The 18,593-nt window shown below is 36.9% G+C and overlaps 1 protein-coding gene across 1 annotated transcript in view; it reads right to left on the bottom strand.

The window, feature by feature from the left end:
* The window catches only part of ATXN10 (ataxin 10), a 96,769-nt gene that overhangs the window by 66,475 nt on the left and 11,701 nt on the right, over positions 1-18,593 (bottom strand). The window contains exons 3-4 of the mRNA XM_010192810.1: positions 5,950-6,046; positions 4,855-5,019 (exon numbers count right to left, since the gene is read on the bottom strand). Of these exons, the coding sequence (XP_010191112.1) occupies positions 4,855-5,019; positions 5,950-6,046 (262 nt within the window). The remainder of the gene's footprint in view (positions 1-4,854; positions 5,020-5,949; positions 6,047-18,593) is intronic.

Here is an 18,593-nt window from a genome sequence, read left to right as displayed (position 1 = left end):
GAGATGGAAAACTAGACTTTAAACACAAATGTGGTATCATGAACAGAGAAGAAATTGCCAATTCACAATAAAAAGATTTTAAAGATGTGCTTGGCCTCCTGTGATGGGTGAAGAGTAGAACACCCAACATGCACTGGCCCAAGAGAGTAGTGAGGACCGCCTGGGAGAGACTACAGTTCAGCCAATGGCCTTAAATCCAAGTATTTGTCCTAGATGTCCTCTCTCTATCCTAATGGTTCATGGCAGCAACTGCAAAAATAACTCGAGCATTAAGTGTTTATTTATGGAATTAATTTGATCCTAACTTAGAGGAACATTAAGTCATAAATCTCAGTGCACAATAAAAGGGAATAAAATCGTGAATAAAAGTTTTGCTTTTAATCAAAACTTGTCTGGTTATTCAAAGAAAGATTTTCAAACCCTAAAAACAGTATTGGACAGTAACAAAGCCCAGTCAAGAGGAATAAACACACATGGCACTCACTTTTTAGTCGGTGTAACACAAAACCGGATGCTGCAGCTGAGAGACAAGAGGGTAGGCAGGAATTAAGTAATATTTTTAACTTTAAAAGTAAGAACATCTTAATTTCAGTAATTTGCGAGTCCAGAAGTGAGCATAACCTCCTTGAAGAAGAATAGTTTGTATTTCAGCTCAGCCATAAAATGCCATAATAGTGGCTTAAAAATGGTTGCTGTGTACTTTGTTAGCTGTGGCGCAAGCGGCCCAAATCTATACAACGGAGTAATGGCTCTCTTGCAAATACCACGGCTATGTAAATTCATTTAAGCAATCCTAGTGGTATGTACTTCACTGAGAGCTGAAGTACAGCTCCAAATTTTCAATGAACTGCTGACAAAATATTTTTTTTACAAGCCCAGCCAGAGAGGCATCCAAAGCTCAGCTTCAACTTTCTAAGAAAAGGGACAGAAATCTTTTTATGCACTTTTACATGGCTATATCTCATGCGTGCTATTCCGTATCAGAAAGTGACACAGTACTCTTTTGAGTGCTTTAGTAATGAACCAAGACTTAGTTCAAACCAGGAAGATTATATGCAGTGATAGAAACAGACACCAAAACAAGAACAGCAATACCCGAGAGTCCAAACTTATTCTAAACATATGCTCAAAGCAACGATGACTGTTTTTGTCTTTCACACACGAAATTGCAGAAAACTGCAATTTATTCAATACCCAAAGAAGTTTTAGAAACAGAAGGCTCTAACAAAAGAATAGCTATTATTAGCATAAGGCACAGGCAAACCTATGCAATTTCAAAAACTGACCTGAAGACACAGTATTACTACACGTTAGGAACAACACTGAACCAAGGACACAACTCAGCTTTTCACTTAGTGTCCAAAAAAGCCAAACAACTTTCTTATATTCAAGATAAGAACCTTCAAATTTCATCAGCCAAAGTAAATAACATTACTTCTGTCAAACTAAGGAATCCTGTTTATTGTTGTGCTTTTCTGTTCCAGCAAAATACATGTTAGGAACCCATTTCTGGACACTGCCCGCTCTGTCTTATCACAGGAACAGAACAGCACTTTACGCTAGTAAATGGAGAGCAGTGAAAAGTTCACAACAATTTCCTACAGAAAATAGATGCATCAGTAGAGCTTTCCTCTAAATTCAAAGAACCAGCAGAAAAAACTGTTCAAGAAGGCAGGACACAAGAAGGTCAGCACAAGAGCTGGCTAGCTTGCTTTCTGCTGCTCAGCAACATGAGAAAGGAATGAAAGCAAGCAACAAAAGGATTAACCTGGTATCATCATTACAGTACAGGATTGCATCCATCCATACTTATCTCACAGTAGAAGGATTAGTGCTAGTAAAAGAAACAGGCTTTTAGACCCAACTCAAAAGAGATTCTAATATTCTAGAAAAAAAGAAAAAAAATATTTGGACTGGAAGGTTAGCGTGACATCAGGTATAACACTCAAACACTCTCACAGCACATGCTCTACTAATAGAAAATAATTATAGAAAAATTCAAAGAAGAATCTGAGATACAAGTTGCAGATACCTTGTGAAAATGTAATCAGTTATTCATAAGATTAAGTTAATATCCTCTGTAATGAAAGCCAAAGTAAGAGCAACTTATGTTCTTGCCTATGAAATATATGCTGCATTAATACTGCCAGCGTAACAAGAAAAAAACTCTTGATGATTGATAAAATCTCGATTAAAAAAAATAAAAGGTACTGCAAGATTTTACAATGATTGTTCTACTTGTAACAAGACTAACTTTGTAGGCTCTTCCAAACCTTTGACTACACAGAAATACTCCATGCAGTGCAGGTTCACAAGACGCGTGTATGGTCTAAGATAAAAGCATTACACTAGTGTAAGATGCTGACTTACGGCTAACTGAAAGAGGTGAGAAAAGAAAAGAAAAAAACCAACAAAAAAGCCCAAACAAAATCCAAAGAAAGAAAAATCATAACCGAAACCAGAAAAAAAACCAACTTTGTTTAAATCAGTGTAGCTTAATGAATGGTACCTCTTGCAGATTTCCATTAAAAATACGAAAAATAAACCTCTTACACCAACCTTTTTTTTTAATTAAAAAAAGGGATGTGAAAATATTACTTTTTTACCTCTGCTTCTACACCAAGTAGACCAAAGATACTACATGTATTCAAATATATAAATACCATAGTTTCTTTCAGGATGGAAATAACTTTTTTTTTTTTTTTCCAAAAAAAGAAAATCTAATATGAAGATATTTTCCATTTAAATTACCCTCAGCCATGACAAATATTATTTCACAATAAGAACAGATCAACATGAGGGAGAACCAGAGAGTAAATGTGTTTCTTGAGATGGGAGATAGAAGAAATGGAGTATTGGAAGAACAAGCAAAGTGAGGAACAAGATACAAGGGTAAATAGATACAAGATTAATCACAAAAAGGCTCTAGAGCTACAAAGAGAAAAAGCAGTCCCTTTTTAGGAAGGAACTACCTTTTTGTCTTTCAGAGTAATGCTGTTCATGCAATTCAATGCTTGATACTGCAATGTTGCTCTACACTTTCTGGTTTAGATTTTGCCCTTGTGAATGCACTTTACCTGTGTTGACCTGAAAACAATGCCACCATTATTGAAATATTTCAATTCACAATTCGGGTCAAAACAACTGTATCAAATGCCAAGAAAGTTATACTACAAACTCATTAATTTTTCTTTCAGTTGGGAAAACTGATAATGAGCTTTAAATCTTAACTAGCCAATACCATGAAAGAAAACCAAATCTATTATTTTTGTAAGTCCTGGAAGATATTCCAATGCTGTATATTCCCTGTATGAGGAACTCGGCATACTAATAGGAATTAGAGGGGAAAATAGTCTGCAACTGCCTTATGGCAGGACAAGGATTGCTCTTTACTACCCACATCTTTTACTTCATCACGGTCTTTTATCTTGTACAGAAGTTTGCCCATTTCAATTTTCAGACTACTCTGAAGTTAGACAGGTTCCCATCCACATCAAACATCCATAGTGGAGGCAAGACATTTGCATCATAACATCAACTGAATGCACTTCAAGACTAGAATGATCAGGGAAGTGGGTACTTCGCCATACATTTTGATGCTGCATTTACTCTGTAATTACTTTCAAAACATAAATTTAAGACCATGAAAATCTCTTTCAGCTCTCCCTGGCTTTCATATCTCAGTCAAATTACATTTCAGCATATCTTCAACATATAAGGAAAATGAAGGCTAATCAAGATAATTATCCAAAAAGCAATCTTCCACATGTGTTTATATTGACCAATGTCAAAACTAACAACTCAGTTTGTCACCTTTGAAACAAAAGTTTGGTTGCCTGACCTGGAAACTTAAAGGTTGCTTTCTGAAAACTATTAATGTCCTAAGCAAACTGACCTGGTTATGAAAGAAGCCCAGCCACAAACAAATTTTAGGGTTTTTTTAGTACAAAAGCAAACTATTAAATGACATTTGGTTTACATTCAATCATCTTAACTCTGCTTAGAGACCTTCCAAATAACTAGTAAACCCCAACAATTCTTTCTAATTAAACTTTGAATTTAAAAGAGACCTTTAAAAGAGTGCTATGAAAACATACAAACTATCCTTTTTTTTTTCCCCTTGGAATGCATCATGTAACAATTAACTGCATGTGTATCCTTGCTGTTGCAGGGCAGAGCACTTCTCAGATGCATCACTGACAGCAATACTTACAAGAACGGCAATTAGCAAAAAATGTAAAAGCTCAGTGGAATAAAAACACTGATTAGGTGCTCTTAAAGTATGAAAATGAAATGTGCAACATTCACAAACAAAAGATGTTCTCTGTTTTGGTATAAAAATGATTGCATGTTGCACTAGACAACAGATTTGTTTAAAAAAACCCAAACAAACAACAAAAACCAACAACAAAAAACAACCAAACAAAAAACGCCAACAAAAACTCCCATGTTTTAGGTAGTAGTCACAAGTATTAGTCACACAACTCTTCCTAGCATGATCCAGTGTGTGTCTGTAAGACTATATTCTCTGTTAACTTTATTTCAAAGACCCCACAAACCAGCACACAAGTATAAACTAGTTTGCATTCTAGAACCCTGCTTCATTAAAAAACACAAAAGATCATGATTTTAAAATTCCTGACTATATTCTCAACAAAAACGTAGCCTTATTTTAGCAGAAATGAAAAGTCAGTGGAAGTATAATGAAAATTACCTCTATACCAAATGATTAACTTCTAAGTAGATCTTAATTTACCACTTAGCAGTGTGACAAATTTAGACATGTTAATATAGAGATTCATATTAGAGAAACACTCGATTAAGGGAGTGGGGGGGAAATCTAAAGATACGTACGACCACTCAGACTCCAACTGCTCTTTGTAGACTTTCAGGACATGGAGAGCCACAGTCAAGTTTCCAGGATCCAGCAGTTCTCTCACTTTCTCTGAATTAAGGCAAGTAAACAGGACCATACAACAATAGGCAACAATTTTCTCATCACTGTATGTTAGGCACGTCCTTCAAAAGAAAATAAGAAGTTAAGAGAGTAAGTTAAAAATGATCTTGGAAAAATAGACTAGTGGCATTCAGCTCATTGAAAAGTTGCTCTTTGCTGTCTTTTACAGAATCATGAGTCATTGCCTAAGAGGGACAGAAATCTCTGCAACAAAAAACATCAAACTCCCAGCGGAAGGTCAAACTTAACAGGCAATTTACTAACACTAAACTGGAACTAATTGAAGATTTAAGAATTGGGTGAAACTATAATAATTCTATGCTTCTATTATCATAAGGTACATTCAGTGGTGACAAGTGGGCTCCAAAAAACACACTCAGAATGAGTATCAAATTGAATGAACGTGTCTTTGTTAGTAGCTCACTATGAGAAATGTGGCCAAACACATCAACAATATCGTCATGTGTCTGCACAAAATCATTTATGTAATATTTCATTACACACATGTCATCAAATCTCCAGAAAGATATTCTGGTGAGGTTAGGAGAGGGGCAAAAGGTCTGGGAGACATAAAGATGAAGTCACTTTTGTAGATTCCATCTGATCCACAAATACTGACAGGTCTGCACAGCAGCAAAGTGAATAGAGAAAAAGTTATGTTCCTGGAAATTAGTATAACTAGTAACTATTATAACTATTTGAAAACACCTCTGAAATAAAGCTTATATTTGAAGCTCATCAATTGAAATGTGGTTTTCTTCCAGTTTCTGTTAAATTATATCAATTTACTGTTAGTTTAGAACAAGTAAGTTTTTTAAAGGTTCTGACCCCTACAGTTGACTAACAAAAAAAACATCTACAGGATATGGTCTCAACCATCCCATTCTCCCCAAAGTTATTTTTCAAAGCTTCATGGTGCTATCATGTACCAAAAAGATTTGAATAAAACCACAGAAATTACATTATTAAAAAACCCCTGCATCCATGCTTACAAGAAGAGATCTGGGAATGCACATTTCCAAATGCTATTCTGGGACTCTACATTTCCTGCTGCAATGTTTCCGAGAAACTGGAGGCTACAACGAAGAGCTGAAAAAAGAACCAGAAAATGTATTAATAGGAATCCAAAGAAACACTAATAAATTTCATATAAATGACAAACTTTTAAACATTACAGCTATACACTGCAGAATCCATCTCAATTAAGCTTTGGGTGCTGTATTTCACTACTACCAGTCAGAAATACTTGCAATTTGTCTTCTAATGCAAATAGTTTTACAAAGTATTCTAGAATTATACCCTAAACAAATCAAATTTTTCTTCTCAGTTAGACTTACATGACTATCAAACATTGGTTACCAGTGATTACAAGAACTAATTGAATCCATCAAGGGTTAAGACAGACTGAAATAAATGAAAGCGTGGAGCTACAGGTAGCACACACTGAAGCAGACCCATGCAGAAGCAGTGGTTGCCACATGGCAGTAGCCTATTTTCCCTCTTCCAGATCTGAGATGGCTTTCTTCCTCATACTGAATTAACAAAAACAGGCTGCCTACCATCACCTGGGCTCTGCAAGAGCAGCTCTACCTGCTAAGAGAGCTCCCCAGGCAGCCTCCCCAAGCTGGCCAGAGACAGCAGGTTTGGTTTTGTTGCAGCAGGTCAAGACAGAGCAAGAGAACTGAATCAGCTCCCTCGCTACCCACATAAAATTCTTTTTAGCTGGAGAAATCACTATATAACATGATGATGTACTTAATACTTTCTGATTTCTATTCCAGAAAAATTAAAGCCAGTACTTTTTAAAACCAAGTAACTTTGTCTCCAATTTTAACAGAGTTTAATATGGCAGATTTCTACTATTACAAAGGACTTATTCCAGCCTCTCCTCAATACAGACTTAAAATATGGGAAGATGATATTTCATCATGCATGTTAATATCTTAGAGCACACCAAAAGATGTAAATTCATTAAAAACAAAAGTAAGAACCCACAGACCTCACAAAATTAAAACACTTTTTTTGGCATTACTGACAGTTCTCAATAGCCTGGCCTTTATTAATAGGTTGGCAAAGAAAGTTAAATGTTAAAATGCAGTTTAACAGATACTACAAACAGCAGTCTATTACAGATGGAGGTGGCCGATATTGCTAGGTTCTAAAAACATAAAATTAGGTCTCTTTGAAAAGTGCTGTGCCAGCTGGCAGACAGATTTTCTATGGAGGTCTGGGCATATCTCCTCTTGGCAATGAAAAAGAAATCAAGTCTAAAATAAGGTCACTTGGGCTTAGAGAAAAGTAACTTTTTTTCCATATATAGTTTTTTTAAGCCCAAAATATGACTTCCTCCTCCATACAGCATTTTGAATAATCATCGTCTTTATGCTTTAGTTCTTAATATCTCTGTTTTCTCTCCCTGCACATCTGCAATTTTTATTATTTTCTACCTATCATTATGCTTCTGCTTTTCCCACCCATCTGGTTCCCATCCAGCTGAGTCAGAATTTTTCTGAAGGACAGCAAGCATGGGCACGCTACTTTTCCAGCAGACATTTTATGGAAATACTTCCCTAGAAAAAACTAACAAGGCAGTAAATTCTAGTAACAGAGTATTATTTCTTGTCGTGAACTCCTTACGTACTTTATTATGACAAAGATCTCTCAGAGAGACATCAGTTTGGTTGGTTATACTCCAATCTTTACCTGAAATTTGCTTGACCCTTTTGAGCTATCAATCACCCTTTGGTCATTAGAGACTAAGTTGTCAGAAAAATACTACACACTAGGAAAAAAGTTAAAGATCTTCTAAAAGTTGCTGTTCTTACTGTAACACTGATGAAATGCTCTGAACACATTTGCAGTACAGTAATAAATATCTACAAGTTCTCCATTAATCAATCACACACTTAATTAATCTCCATTAATTAATCACACACTGGAGTCTTAATATTTTTGAAAGCAACCAACCCCGTCCTTGTTCAATCACGATGTCCTGAACAAGCAAGACTGATCCAGGAAAAGGTCACGAATCTGTGGATGTACCATGGAAGAAAGGTTGCATCTCTAAGAGTTTGTATTTTAACCAGCAATTGTTAACATTTTTCTTTTAATTAGAGGATATAAATTATTATATAAGGTTAAGCAGATAATCTGTGATACAAAAGCAACTGCATCTATTCATAACTAAGCAGAAAAAGAGTATGTCTTGATAATGCAACATTTCCCCATGCAAGTAACTTCACATGATAAATCTCAGCAATTCAAAAGAAAGATGTGATTCTATAAAAACCCAAGGTAATTGAGCTACAGCAAGAGTACGGATTACACACAACAGGACCTATGCTCACAGTATGTCCAATCAGCTCGTGTGCTCTGTCACAACTACAATGCAGCTGCTGCACTGCTGCAGCAGTGCCTGAACTCCTTTTCTCTATTAAAAAAAATGTAATTCATATTACAAAACGATATAGCTCATTTCAGAGTACTTAGTGTGATGCCATGTCAATGACATATGCTAAATATGGTTTCTGATACGCTAAATATGGTTTATGTACTGGAGCATGAATACTCTTATTTTGGCTTCTATGATTGTGGATTTACCTTTGAGAAGCTGGGTCTTCTGGGAGTTGATGAGATTCACCTGACCAAATGTGACAAGAGGGTCTTCACCAACAAGCTGGCCAGACCTACACGGTGAGACCTCATCTGGGGTACTGTGCCCAGCTCTGAGGTCCTCAGTACAAGCAAGACATGAATCTGTTAGAGCAGGTCCAGAGGAGGGCCAGGAAAATGATCAGAGGGGTAGAACACCTCTTCTATGAAAAAAGGCTGAGAGAGCTTGGGTTGCTCAATCTGGAGAAGAAAAGGCTCAGGGCAGATCATATTGCAGATTTTCAATATATAAAGAGGGCTTATAAAAACAATAGAGGGAGACTTTTTACCAGGGCCTGTAGTGACAGGACAAGGAGCAATGGTTTTAAACTGAAACACGGTAGGTTTAGATTGGATATAAGGATGGTATTTTTAAGATGAGGGTGGTGAGGCACTGGAACAGGTTGCCCAGAGAGGTGGTAAGATGTCCTATCATTAGAAGTGCTCAAGGTCAGGTAAGATGATTCCATATAAAACATACTAGCCTAGCACTAAGCCAACAAGTGTCAGTGAATTTTGATATGATCACTGCAAATCTATACTTTGGTATTTGTGCTTTAAAAAAGAAACCCTGAAAAATCCAACTAGAGCTGTTAATTCACAGCAGGGTATGCATGTGCTAAAAAAAATGCAAATGCTAGAATAAAAGTGAACTATTGCATTCCCAACTATGGAACTCTCTTCTTACCATTCAATTTCCATGTTTCTCTTTTCGTTTTACCTCTATTGGACTTGATTGCTGCAACATATGATTCAACCAAGCTTAGAAATCTGTAGACTACAGATACTGCTTTTCTCCTCTCTAACTATTTCATTGTCCTTACAGCAACAAGGAGAACATTTAGAAGCTGATTAAAACTGACTTCATTGCACAGTCTACCAGCTGAAACCATTTTGCCATCCATTCAATAAGCCATGTGCTTTCTGAAAAGGGAAAGGAAAAAAAAGAAAGTAAAAAAGAAGACAAGAGGACTATTTCACTTTCCCCAAAAACTTACATATATTTATGAAGCTAAAAATAATTGTTAGCTGCTCCTTCTAGCTGCGTTAGCTAGTACTTGAGAAATACTACTCGGAACAATTATAAAAATATGTAACTTTTCCATAGGACTGATCTATTTAACATCTTAAGTCCACCCCCTAGCTGCTGGTGTCTATAAGCAGTGACTTCAACAAATAATTCTGTAGCTATCAGCACAGCTAAATTTTAATTTTAAAAATGTTACACTGTGTGGGGTCAACAAGGCTATTTTTAACCCAATGGTCAACCACTGTGAAATTACATGTACTAAGATGTAACTTCTGATACACAGATGGACCCTAGAGCTGAAGAAATGTTTCCCCTCATTGAGATTTCAATGGTTCCTATAAAAGCAGGATGTTCTTTAGCAAATGCAAATGCTCAGGTTACATGTTGCTTTCACAAGCAGCCTGCAATGCTTTATTGAGAATTTTCTAGGTTCTAGAAAAATAACCTCTTTATACTACAGGACAATGTGTTCAAGGCGAAACACTGACTCTTCTCCTAATGAATTTTGCTACCTAAATGTTTGTCTAAATGTAAACTGAACTTTTAGAGTCACTCAATGCCACACATGCAAAGGTGAAGCAGCTGATATTACTTTATGACTCTGCACGAGGGTGGCTTAAATGCACTCAGAGAGTTCAGTACCTTTGAGATCTCAGCTCCACTTATTCCTTTCAGTCTCTTATGATCACATACTAACTAAACCAAGCTCTAGCACACACCTTGCATTTAACAATTATATTGCAATACTACCCAGATGATCTGAAGGACACACATGAACCTTTCACAGGTCTGACCTTGCATCATGCTCTTCATAAAGAAGTCATTTCACACAGAGTCATTTGCAGAATTGGATTGTGTGTTTGATGAAAACTTCAGTCCTTGAAGTTTTTAGGACAAAGATTTTAAGCATTATGATTTAAAAATGAAACATTGTTTGCTTCTGCTCCACATGGTTAGGTCATAACAGTTTAAAAAAAAATTAAGTTGCAGTACTAAATTTAGAAGAGTTTATTGCTGGTAAGATTCTATCAACAAGATAACTGCAATTTCTCCTCTCAGTATCTTTACTGATAAGATTATTACATACAACCATTATGTTATTATGCAACCTATTTTGCTGTAGTGTACATTATTTAAAAGTTTATATTCATACACATTTTTACATCTTCCTTACAGAACATGAGTTTTTTTTTCTGGTGGCTGATCAGACTTACCTTTCAAATTCCTATTACTATTTCTCTAGTCAAGAACAGAAGCCTGGGAATTTGCTCACTAATCACTTTGAAAAGCCTTGACCTCAGCTGCAGAGGCTTACAACAGTCGTAAGAAGAGATTTCCCTTCTTTTTATTTGGGACTGTCGGCACAGAAAAAGGTGTAAGTACAAACCCTGGCCTTTACTGGAGTTACATAGAGATATAAAATAAATCAAACCAAAGCACGTATGAAGCTGTACAAAATCACTTGCCAGACTGGAAACATAAGGCTAGCAAAGTTGCATCTCTCTAATGCTTTGCTAACCATTAATTATGCATGAAAGATAGAGCTGGTGTGCCTCATCTGCACTGGGGCCATGCCCATAGGCTTACAACTACTTAGACCAAATCACAGCCTCCCGACAGCCTGTAGACCTTTTAAGTCACCTCTGAGCTCTGCAAATCTAAGTTGTGGACTGCGAGCCATTACACAGGCCACTTTGGTTGGTGGTAAACAATGGCAGAAGGTTTTGTGATATATTGCCATTCCTGGAAAAATAAAACCTTCAGCTCAGCATAAGGTGTAGACCTCTATTACTACAAAATGTTAGTTTCCACCACTATCATCCGGTCATTGACTTGTTTCCTTGTGGCTGCAAGTTAAAGCAACTTCCAGTCATAAAAAGTTATTTGTCTCTTCACCACCATGAATCATACCACAAATACTGATGAAAAAGGTATTTTCCTTGGAAAACAGTCTGTCTAGACTACTCAAATGTACAATATATACATGGGCTCTGTCATTTAAAGTTATTTAAATAGTGCTTAGTATTTTATTTCAGTAAATAAAATGAACGTCTAGCTACTGATTATATTTCTGCCTTGATCATACTGCACTTGCTGCAGTGCAGACCAGTAACCCATTTTTACCATCTGTGGAATACCAAGAATGTTGTGTTTAATAAGTTTTTGTTCCCTCTCCTCATCTCCTCCACCTCCAAAAGAAAGTAACACTCTTAATTTCTTTTTCTTTCCCTTCAGAAATGCCAACTCTAATATTAACTGAACATTACGTGCAGTGACTAGACAACCACTCTGTTCTGGAAGATAAACTTCTAGGCATAATGTCAACACTTTGTTCTTACTAAAAAGGAGAACTTGACACAAAAAGAAAAAAAAATCCCCATGCTATCAAAAATGTGGAGTTACAAGTGAATTAGAAGGGGGCTGGAAGAAACCACAAGACCACTCAAATTAGCCTCTGATGCAAATGAAGTTCTAATAAGGTCTCATAATGGTAGATTCCAAAAAATTTATTTGTGCATTTACTGGGAAAAGAGTCAGTTTGACAGCCCACCGCCTGACAGGAAGCCAGTTTCATACTGATTCCAATTCATACAGCATTAGCAATGCTTATTAAATACAGTAACAGAACTATTCTCTTTATCTTCTGGTATTTTAATTGCATCATTTTATCATAAACATCATAAGTGTGTTCATTTCTTTAATAAATTATCTATTAAAGTCTAAAGGCATAATAAATAGGACTTTTGTTATATCCCTGCAAGTAGCAAAAACACATGCCTGAGATTACTCTCCTATGTGAAGTAAAACACGTGTAAGTGCTTGCAGACTCAGAAACTGCATTTATAAGCTTCCTGCATGCGTTAGGATGTAAAATCTTTTTCTTGAATCAACCTAAAAGTTGAGCCTAAATCTAAAGACAATGTCTCTTTAAAGACCCTGCTTGAGCAAAATCAGCAAGTTTGAAGTACTGGGGAGTCTTAACCTGGACTTAAACCATGCCAGGAAACCAAGAAAAACAACAAAAAGGACTGGCCACCCACTATGTGTTATTCGTGGTATCTAACCATATGACACGCTACTACATGATACCTTTTGTACAGGTCTAAAAAAAAAAAAATTGTTCACATGTAAAATACTAACCAAGATTATGAGCAAATTTCTCCAATTATTTTTGATGGCATACAGTGGATGTTGTTTCATTTAAACCAAAATTTCCACTGAAGTGCTTATATTTTTCCCCTAGAAAAGTTAAATGATCTTTTTCTGTAAGCCTGTGGAAGGGATATCAGACTTTCCCCCCACCTCCCTTGGACCATTTATATTCCATATCTGGCTAATAATGGATCATGGTCCTTTTGAAATAGACAGAGAACAACAAGTAAACTTGTTTAGTATTTTTATTTGGATATCCACATTAATACACAGCAACAGTTTTAACGTCTGTGTTTTGGGACATTACCATTTATCTTTCTTTATTTTTTTATATCCAAAAAGCTTGCCTCTTCTTATTACCTTGTTATGGTCACACATGATGTTCCACATCACAGGTGACATATATGTTCGGAGGATGGAAGAAAGAGAAACACCTTGATGTCTCCTGGTATAAACCTTCTAAATTTGCCTTTCTACACTGGCAATATTCCCTGGAATTCCCACTGAAAACTGAAGGACAGGCACAAGGCATTTCTCTTCCAGTCCAAACCTGCAAGCAAAAAGGATACTGCAGAATGGAAAAAGAGCCTTGCAGCTTGTGTCTGGAAAGCCACAGTTACAGATAGCCCCCTCCCTTTCCATTAGGACAATGCTCATGTAACTGAAGAGTCTGGAATTTGTGTCATGGCAATGATACTCAAAAGACTGGAAGAATGCCATGGTGAGTTTTTACGTAATTATAAATACGAATACTCAGATTTCGATCCAAACAGGCAACAGTTTACCTGAAGACAAGGAGACACCTCGCATTATTCTCTAGTTCCTTTCCATTCCCTTCCAACTCTACTTTCCCTGGAGGAAGAACTATAACACTCTTGGGCCACCATGGAAGACTCTTTAGTAGGGGCATTTCATCTTGGTACACATGAAAACAGCTAAGCTTCTTCTCCCTGCTTTAAATGTAGGATGTTCTGTCTTTAGGAAGCTCTCTGCATTAAAAGGCGTGTTTGCTCCATTCTGCCCACCTTGATTTTAGGATCCTGATGACCCTGCTGGGGAAAACAAACCCAATCTAGATCTGGTCATATCCCGTAACAACTTGGGGTAATCTTTACAATTATTTATCTTTTATCTCTTCCCATCCTTCTCCTCCATCACAGTCATAAGACAGGGAAGAAGCATGTGACCTGCATTATGCCCATCATTGCCAGTAACCACAGGATCTATTACAGACAGTAAATAACTGTCAAACCCAATTGATCCCTGCCCTTTCCTGGCCAAAGTCTAGCAGCAGGTTATGAGGTAAAGACTGGATCCTCTTCTTGCCTTTGATGTCAAGGGAAGCTAGAAGCAGCCACTGAGCAGCTGCTGTGAGGTAAGATGATCAAAATTACAATGGCCCTGCTCACACCAGAGCTGCCCTGTGCAGCTGCTGATTCAGCAGACAACGTCAGAGTAGGGTAAGAGCATCACAGCCTTTATATCCAAAGAAAAAGACCGGCAACAACTTTTCCGTTCATAATAGAAAATAATTTACTCCTCCCTACACACACCCTTATAGTCAATCAATGGCAATCACCTTAGATGTACAGATAATTCTTCAAGTTCTGATTCACATATATTTACATAGACTAGAAAACTGCCTCATTATGAATCTTGTTGACAGTATTTGCTGGTAGGGTAGGGGACAGTCAAGAGCAAGGAAGGAAGGAAAGGGCTTACAGAACACTGTATTTAAAGGTCCACAGAAATATAGGCATTACTGTTTATTTCAAGTCTCAACCAAAGTAACCAGAAACCATTCTAATTAAATAGACATCAGCAAACTCCCATTTCCTTTGTGCTCCAACTGGCTATCAGTCCACATTATAAAACCATTATGCATGTGTCATAAATCAGCAACATCTTGGCAGGCTGTACCAGAAAGCCTCCAAGCTGTAGGAGCAAGAAAAAAGCAAAACAAAAAACCAAACAAAAACCAGCTATACACAATGCCTAAGAGCAGTATCAGCAACTAGAAAAGGGAACCCTATAAGGCAACCCATTGATCTACTAATTGTTACAACTTAAGGACATTAACTCATGTTAGCCTCTGTCCTAGAAGGAGCAGAAAAATTTACATTGACTCTGAGACAGTCACTGCCTCTGACTCCCAGTAGAGCAATCAATTCTTTTTTTCCTGTCAGTATTACGGAAAGGACAACTTTGATCGTCAGTGCAACAAACATCGAACCATTGGAAAGCACCAGCTGTTTTGTCACTATTCCAAAGACTGCTTCCAGTGCCATCCATGTCAACAGCATCAGACAGATGAACTGCACTAGTCAGGATCTGGTCTCTAGTTCAAACTGTACCTCAACAAGCCGCTGCAGTAATACACTTTTACAATCACAGTTCATGGCTAATCAAGTCATTCGGCTCAGCACAGCTTAAATCAGTCAGTCACTGCAGAAGCAATCGGACTCAATTAGGGAATAAAGCTCAAGGTAGGAAAAAACACTATCAAGAAACACTGGATTCTAACTTAGTAGGACATTTTGACCACAATTAGGAAAAGGTTTTTAAATAAGAGGGGAGTGTAACAGTCTTCCATAGCCCTAAGAAAGGGTAAACAGAGAAAGCCAGAGCTTACTGTATGGGGACACAAGATCCTACATTTTCCTGTGATATCAAGGGTTTAGTAGTGATGATGATGCAGGCCATTCTCAAGCTTTTATTGTTAAGTTGGAAGCCTCACTACTACACCCCTCCTCTTTTTTCCCCCCAGTTGACATAAGAATATGTGGCATTTAAATAGCATCTTCCATCCTAAAGTTGCCTTTCTACAATCAATCTGAACTTGATTTCCCCAAACCTCATTCCACTCCAGATGTTATGAAATGAGAAAAATAAATAAAGGCATGTGTCATGTTTCCATATTAATACCAGAAGTCACAGCCAAGCCATGTGTGCAAACACAGATGTGTCAGGCTGCAAACAACAGTCAACACTAGCATTTACTCAAAATGACAGCTACTGCTGTATTACATGAATAACATTTACGGTACTACCTATGCAGGGCACAGTTACAAAAGAAACCAACCCCTCCAGCAGAACAGCAACAGCAGAGTTAGTTGTGCCTGTATGCACCATACAAAACTCAAAGTATGGGAGTCTCAGTACATGGGGCAAGAGTTCACCACTGCAGACAGGGGCAACACTACGCACACGAGAGCTAAAGAGAATTCAGTGTTTGTAAATTCATCGGTTTGACTCCTCTTAGTCCAGGCTTGGCTCTTCTCCTTCTCTGGGCAGCTGAAAGAGGTGTAAAAGCTGGCTCCCTGTTTTGCAGTTTCTGAAAAAGGCCAAAGTACAAAGACTTGGAACAGAGCCCACCAAATTCAGAATCTTTCCACAGCTTTCAATGAATTTTGGACCAAACTATGAGGACTTAAAGAACCTTCTCATCCACAGAAGGTGGCATCAGGTTGACATACTTAGGAAGGGTGAAGCTTGCATGGCTGTAATCCTTGCTATAAATGTTACGAAGATAGATTGTTCATTAAAAAGCTGTGGCAATATCTGCCAAAACACAGCACAGACAGAGCAGTTGTAAAGTTAAAATCACAGTATAGGGCAGGATTGAAGTATTTTAACACCTGGTAACTTGGCATCATCCAGGGGCAAGAATGCCTAAGTCCTCTCTGTACCATTAACTAGCAAAGGGGCAAATGTCTATTGTTAGAAAACCTGTCACTTGCTTCCTAGCATAGATGTTTCTGGGAGATGCTCCCAGTAACCTCTGAAAAGCACTCAGACTCACTTTCACTTTTTTTTTTTTAAATTAAAAAACCTAACGAGCTAAACACAAAGGAACAAAAAACCCCAAATGACCCCAAATGGTACCAGAAGAACAAATCAATTACTTAAAACTTTCCTGTTTGGTAAAGTAGTAAAATGCTCTGAGCTATAATAATTAGGGGATAGCAAAACTCAGAAAAACACAGGATTTTCTTAAGCTATGGAAACATGAAACCAAAATCCCAATACAAGTGCAAATAGCAGTTTACTTCTACCAGACAGAGTATCAACTGATTGTTAGGGCATACACTCTACAAATACTACAAAGACCATCAAAATCCTAATATTATTTTTACAGATTGGAAAAACACAAAGGCCAAAAACAACACCAATAACTCAAATAAAAAACTCATGCTTATGTTTACATAAATGTTTGATGAGTATAATATATTCATCACACTCCCACAATTATTCCCTGAAAATACTATAAATATTATTTTGACAATGTAATTATAGTTTTTACTTTAACAGTGGCAGCAAAGTACTGGCACCAATCCCCATACAAAAAGCCTAGACAGACAAAGCAAAGATCGCACATGGGAACTGGCAGCTCTTAAGTCCCTTATTTATATGACTAGAAAAAGTATGTTTAAATTAGCATCTGGTTTATTTAAGCTATAAAACATAAGTAGTTTAATTATGCTAGCAGTAAGCAATAGGAAACTTCAAAATCAAAAGTAAATGGAGGTGTAGATTTTTAAATTCTCTTTTCCTCCAAGCAACTGAGACATGCTCCTTTCATGCTGCTTTTTGGGAATCATCCCCACGAACTGTGGGTCCATTCAGGAACCAGCCACTCCCTCACTTCCTCTCCCTTGCAAGAAAAACTAATATGAATATGAACTTACATTGACAAATATCACTTGTTTACAGTTCATGATGTTTTGACTGTGTATGACAGGTAAAATTATCCAAGATTTGTAACCATTTACTCTCTCATTCCTTGTAAATCAGCAAGTAACATATGACTCACACAACAAATCTGCAGAGTAATAATTTACAGTATTTGCTCACAAAAAACCCAAATCTACAACAACAACAAAAAAAAAACAACAAAAAAAAACCTAAACCAAAACAAAACCCCAAAAAACAATTTGCCTCCTCTTCCAGAGATAAATATAGAGGGCACTGATGTGGGAAGAGAGGAAGGATTAACTTTCCTTCCTTAGTCCTGCTGGTTTAAATTTAGTAGCCATTGTGCTTGTGAGTCTCCAAAATAAAATGTAGAAGTCACATCTTCTCCAACTGTAGTCACATTACAATCAAATCCATATAACCAAGCCTGTGTGGAGACACTTGTTCAGACAACAAAGAGCTCTGTTTACAGGCAATAAAACTTAGCAATTATTTCCCAAATGCATTGAGTGAGCTCTGGATATTCACTTTGCTATGACATCTGTCTAGTAAAAATTTACTGCTTTATCACACTTCTCAGGTATATTCTTAAACATTTATTTTTCATATATAAAACCCAGGGAGTAATTTGGAAATGAAACCCATCAGTGCAACATGATTAAAGAACTGCAAAAACAGTGAAAGCAGAATGCAAAATTTTTAAAGAATAAAACAGAAACATGAAAGATATTGAACACGAAATAAAGAGACAAGCACAAAAGAAAAGAAACAGACTCCTTTGGTCAATATTGGCATTCATTAAAGAATATTTAAGTTCCATACTGGACCATTCAGTTTCTTTTTCCTGTTAATTTAAAATAAATTGCTGAATGATCAGTCAATCCAAGTGATAAGGTACAGAAAAAAAGAAAGTATCAAAAATAGGCCACAGATAGCTAAGACTCCTGTGCCAGTGCATAAGCCCTGATATTCAAGCTAACCGGTTCTACAACAGTACCACTCAGATGCATTCTGAAAAGGCCTGAGTATTTACTTCTAGCTCATTTTCCTATTGCCGATATATAATCTTCTTAATGGGACAAGAAGTAACAGTGCTGCTGTTGTCAT

Source organism: Mesitornis unicolor, unplaced genomic scaffold (assembly GCF_000695765.1).
Source record: "Mesitornis unicolor isolate BGI_N332 unplaced genomic scaffold, ASM69576v1 scaffold7249, whole genome shotgun sequence".
Classification (NCBI taxonomy): domain Eukaryota; kingdom Metazoa; phylum Chordata; class Aves; order Mesitornithiformes; family Mesitornithidae; genus Mesitornis; species Mesitornis unicolor.
This window is presented reverse-complemented; position numbering and strand designations above follow the sequence as displayed.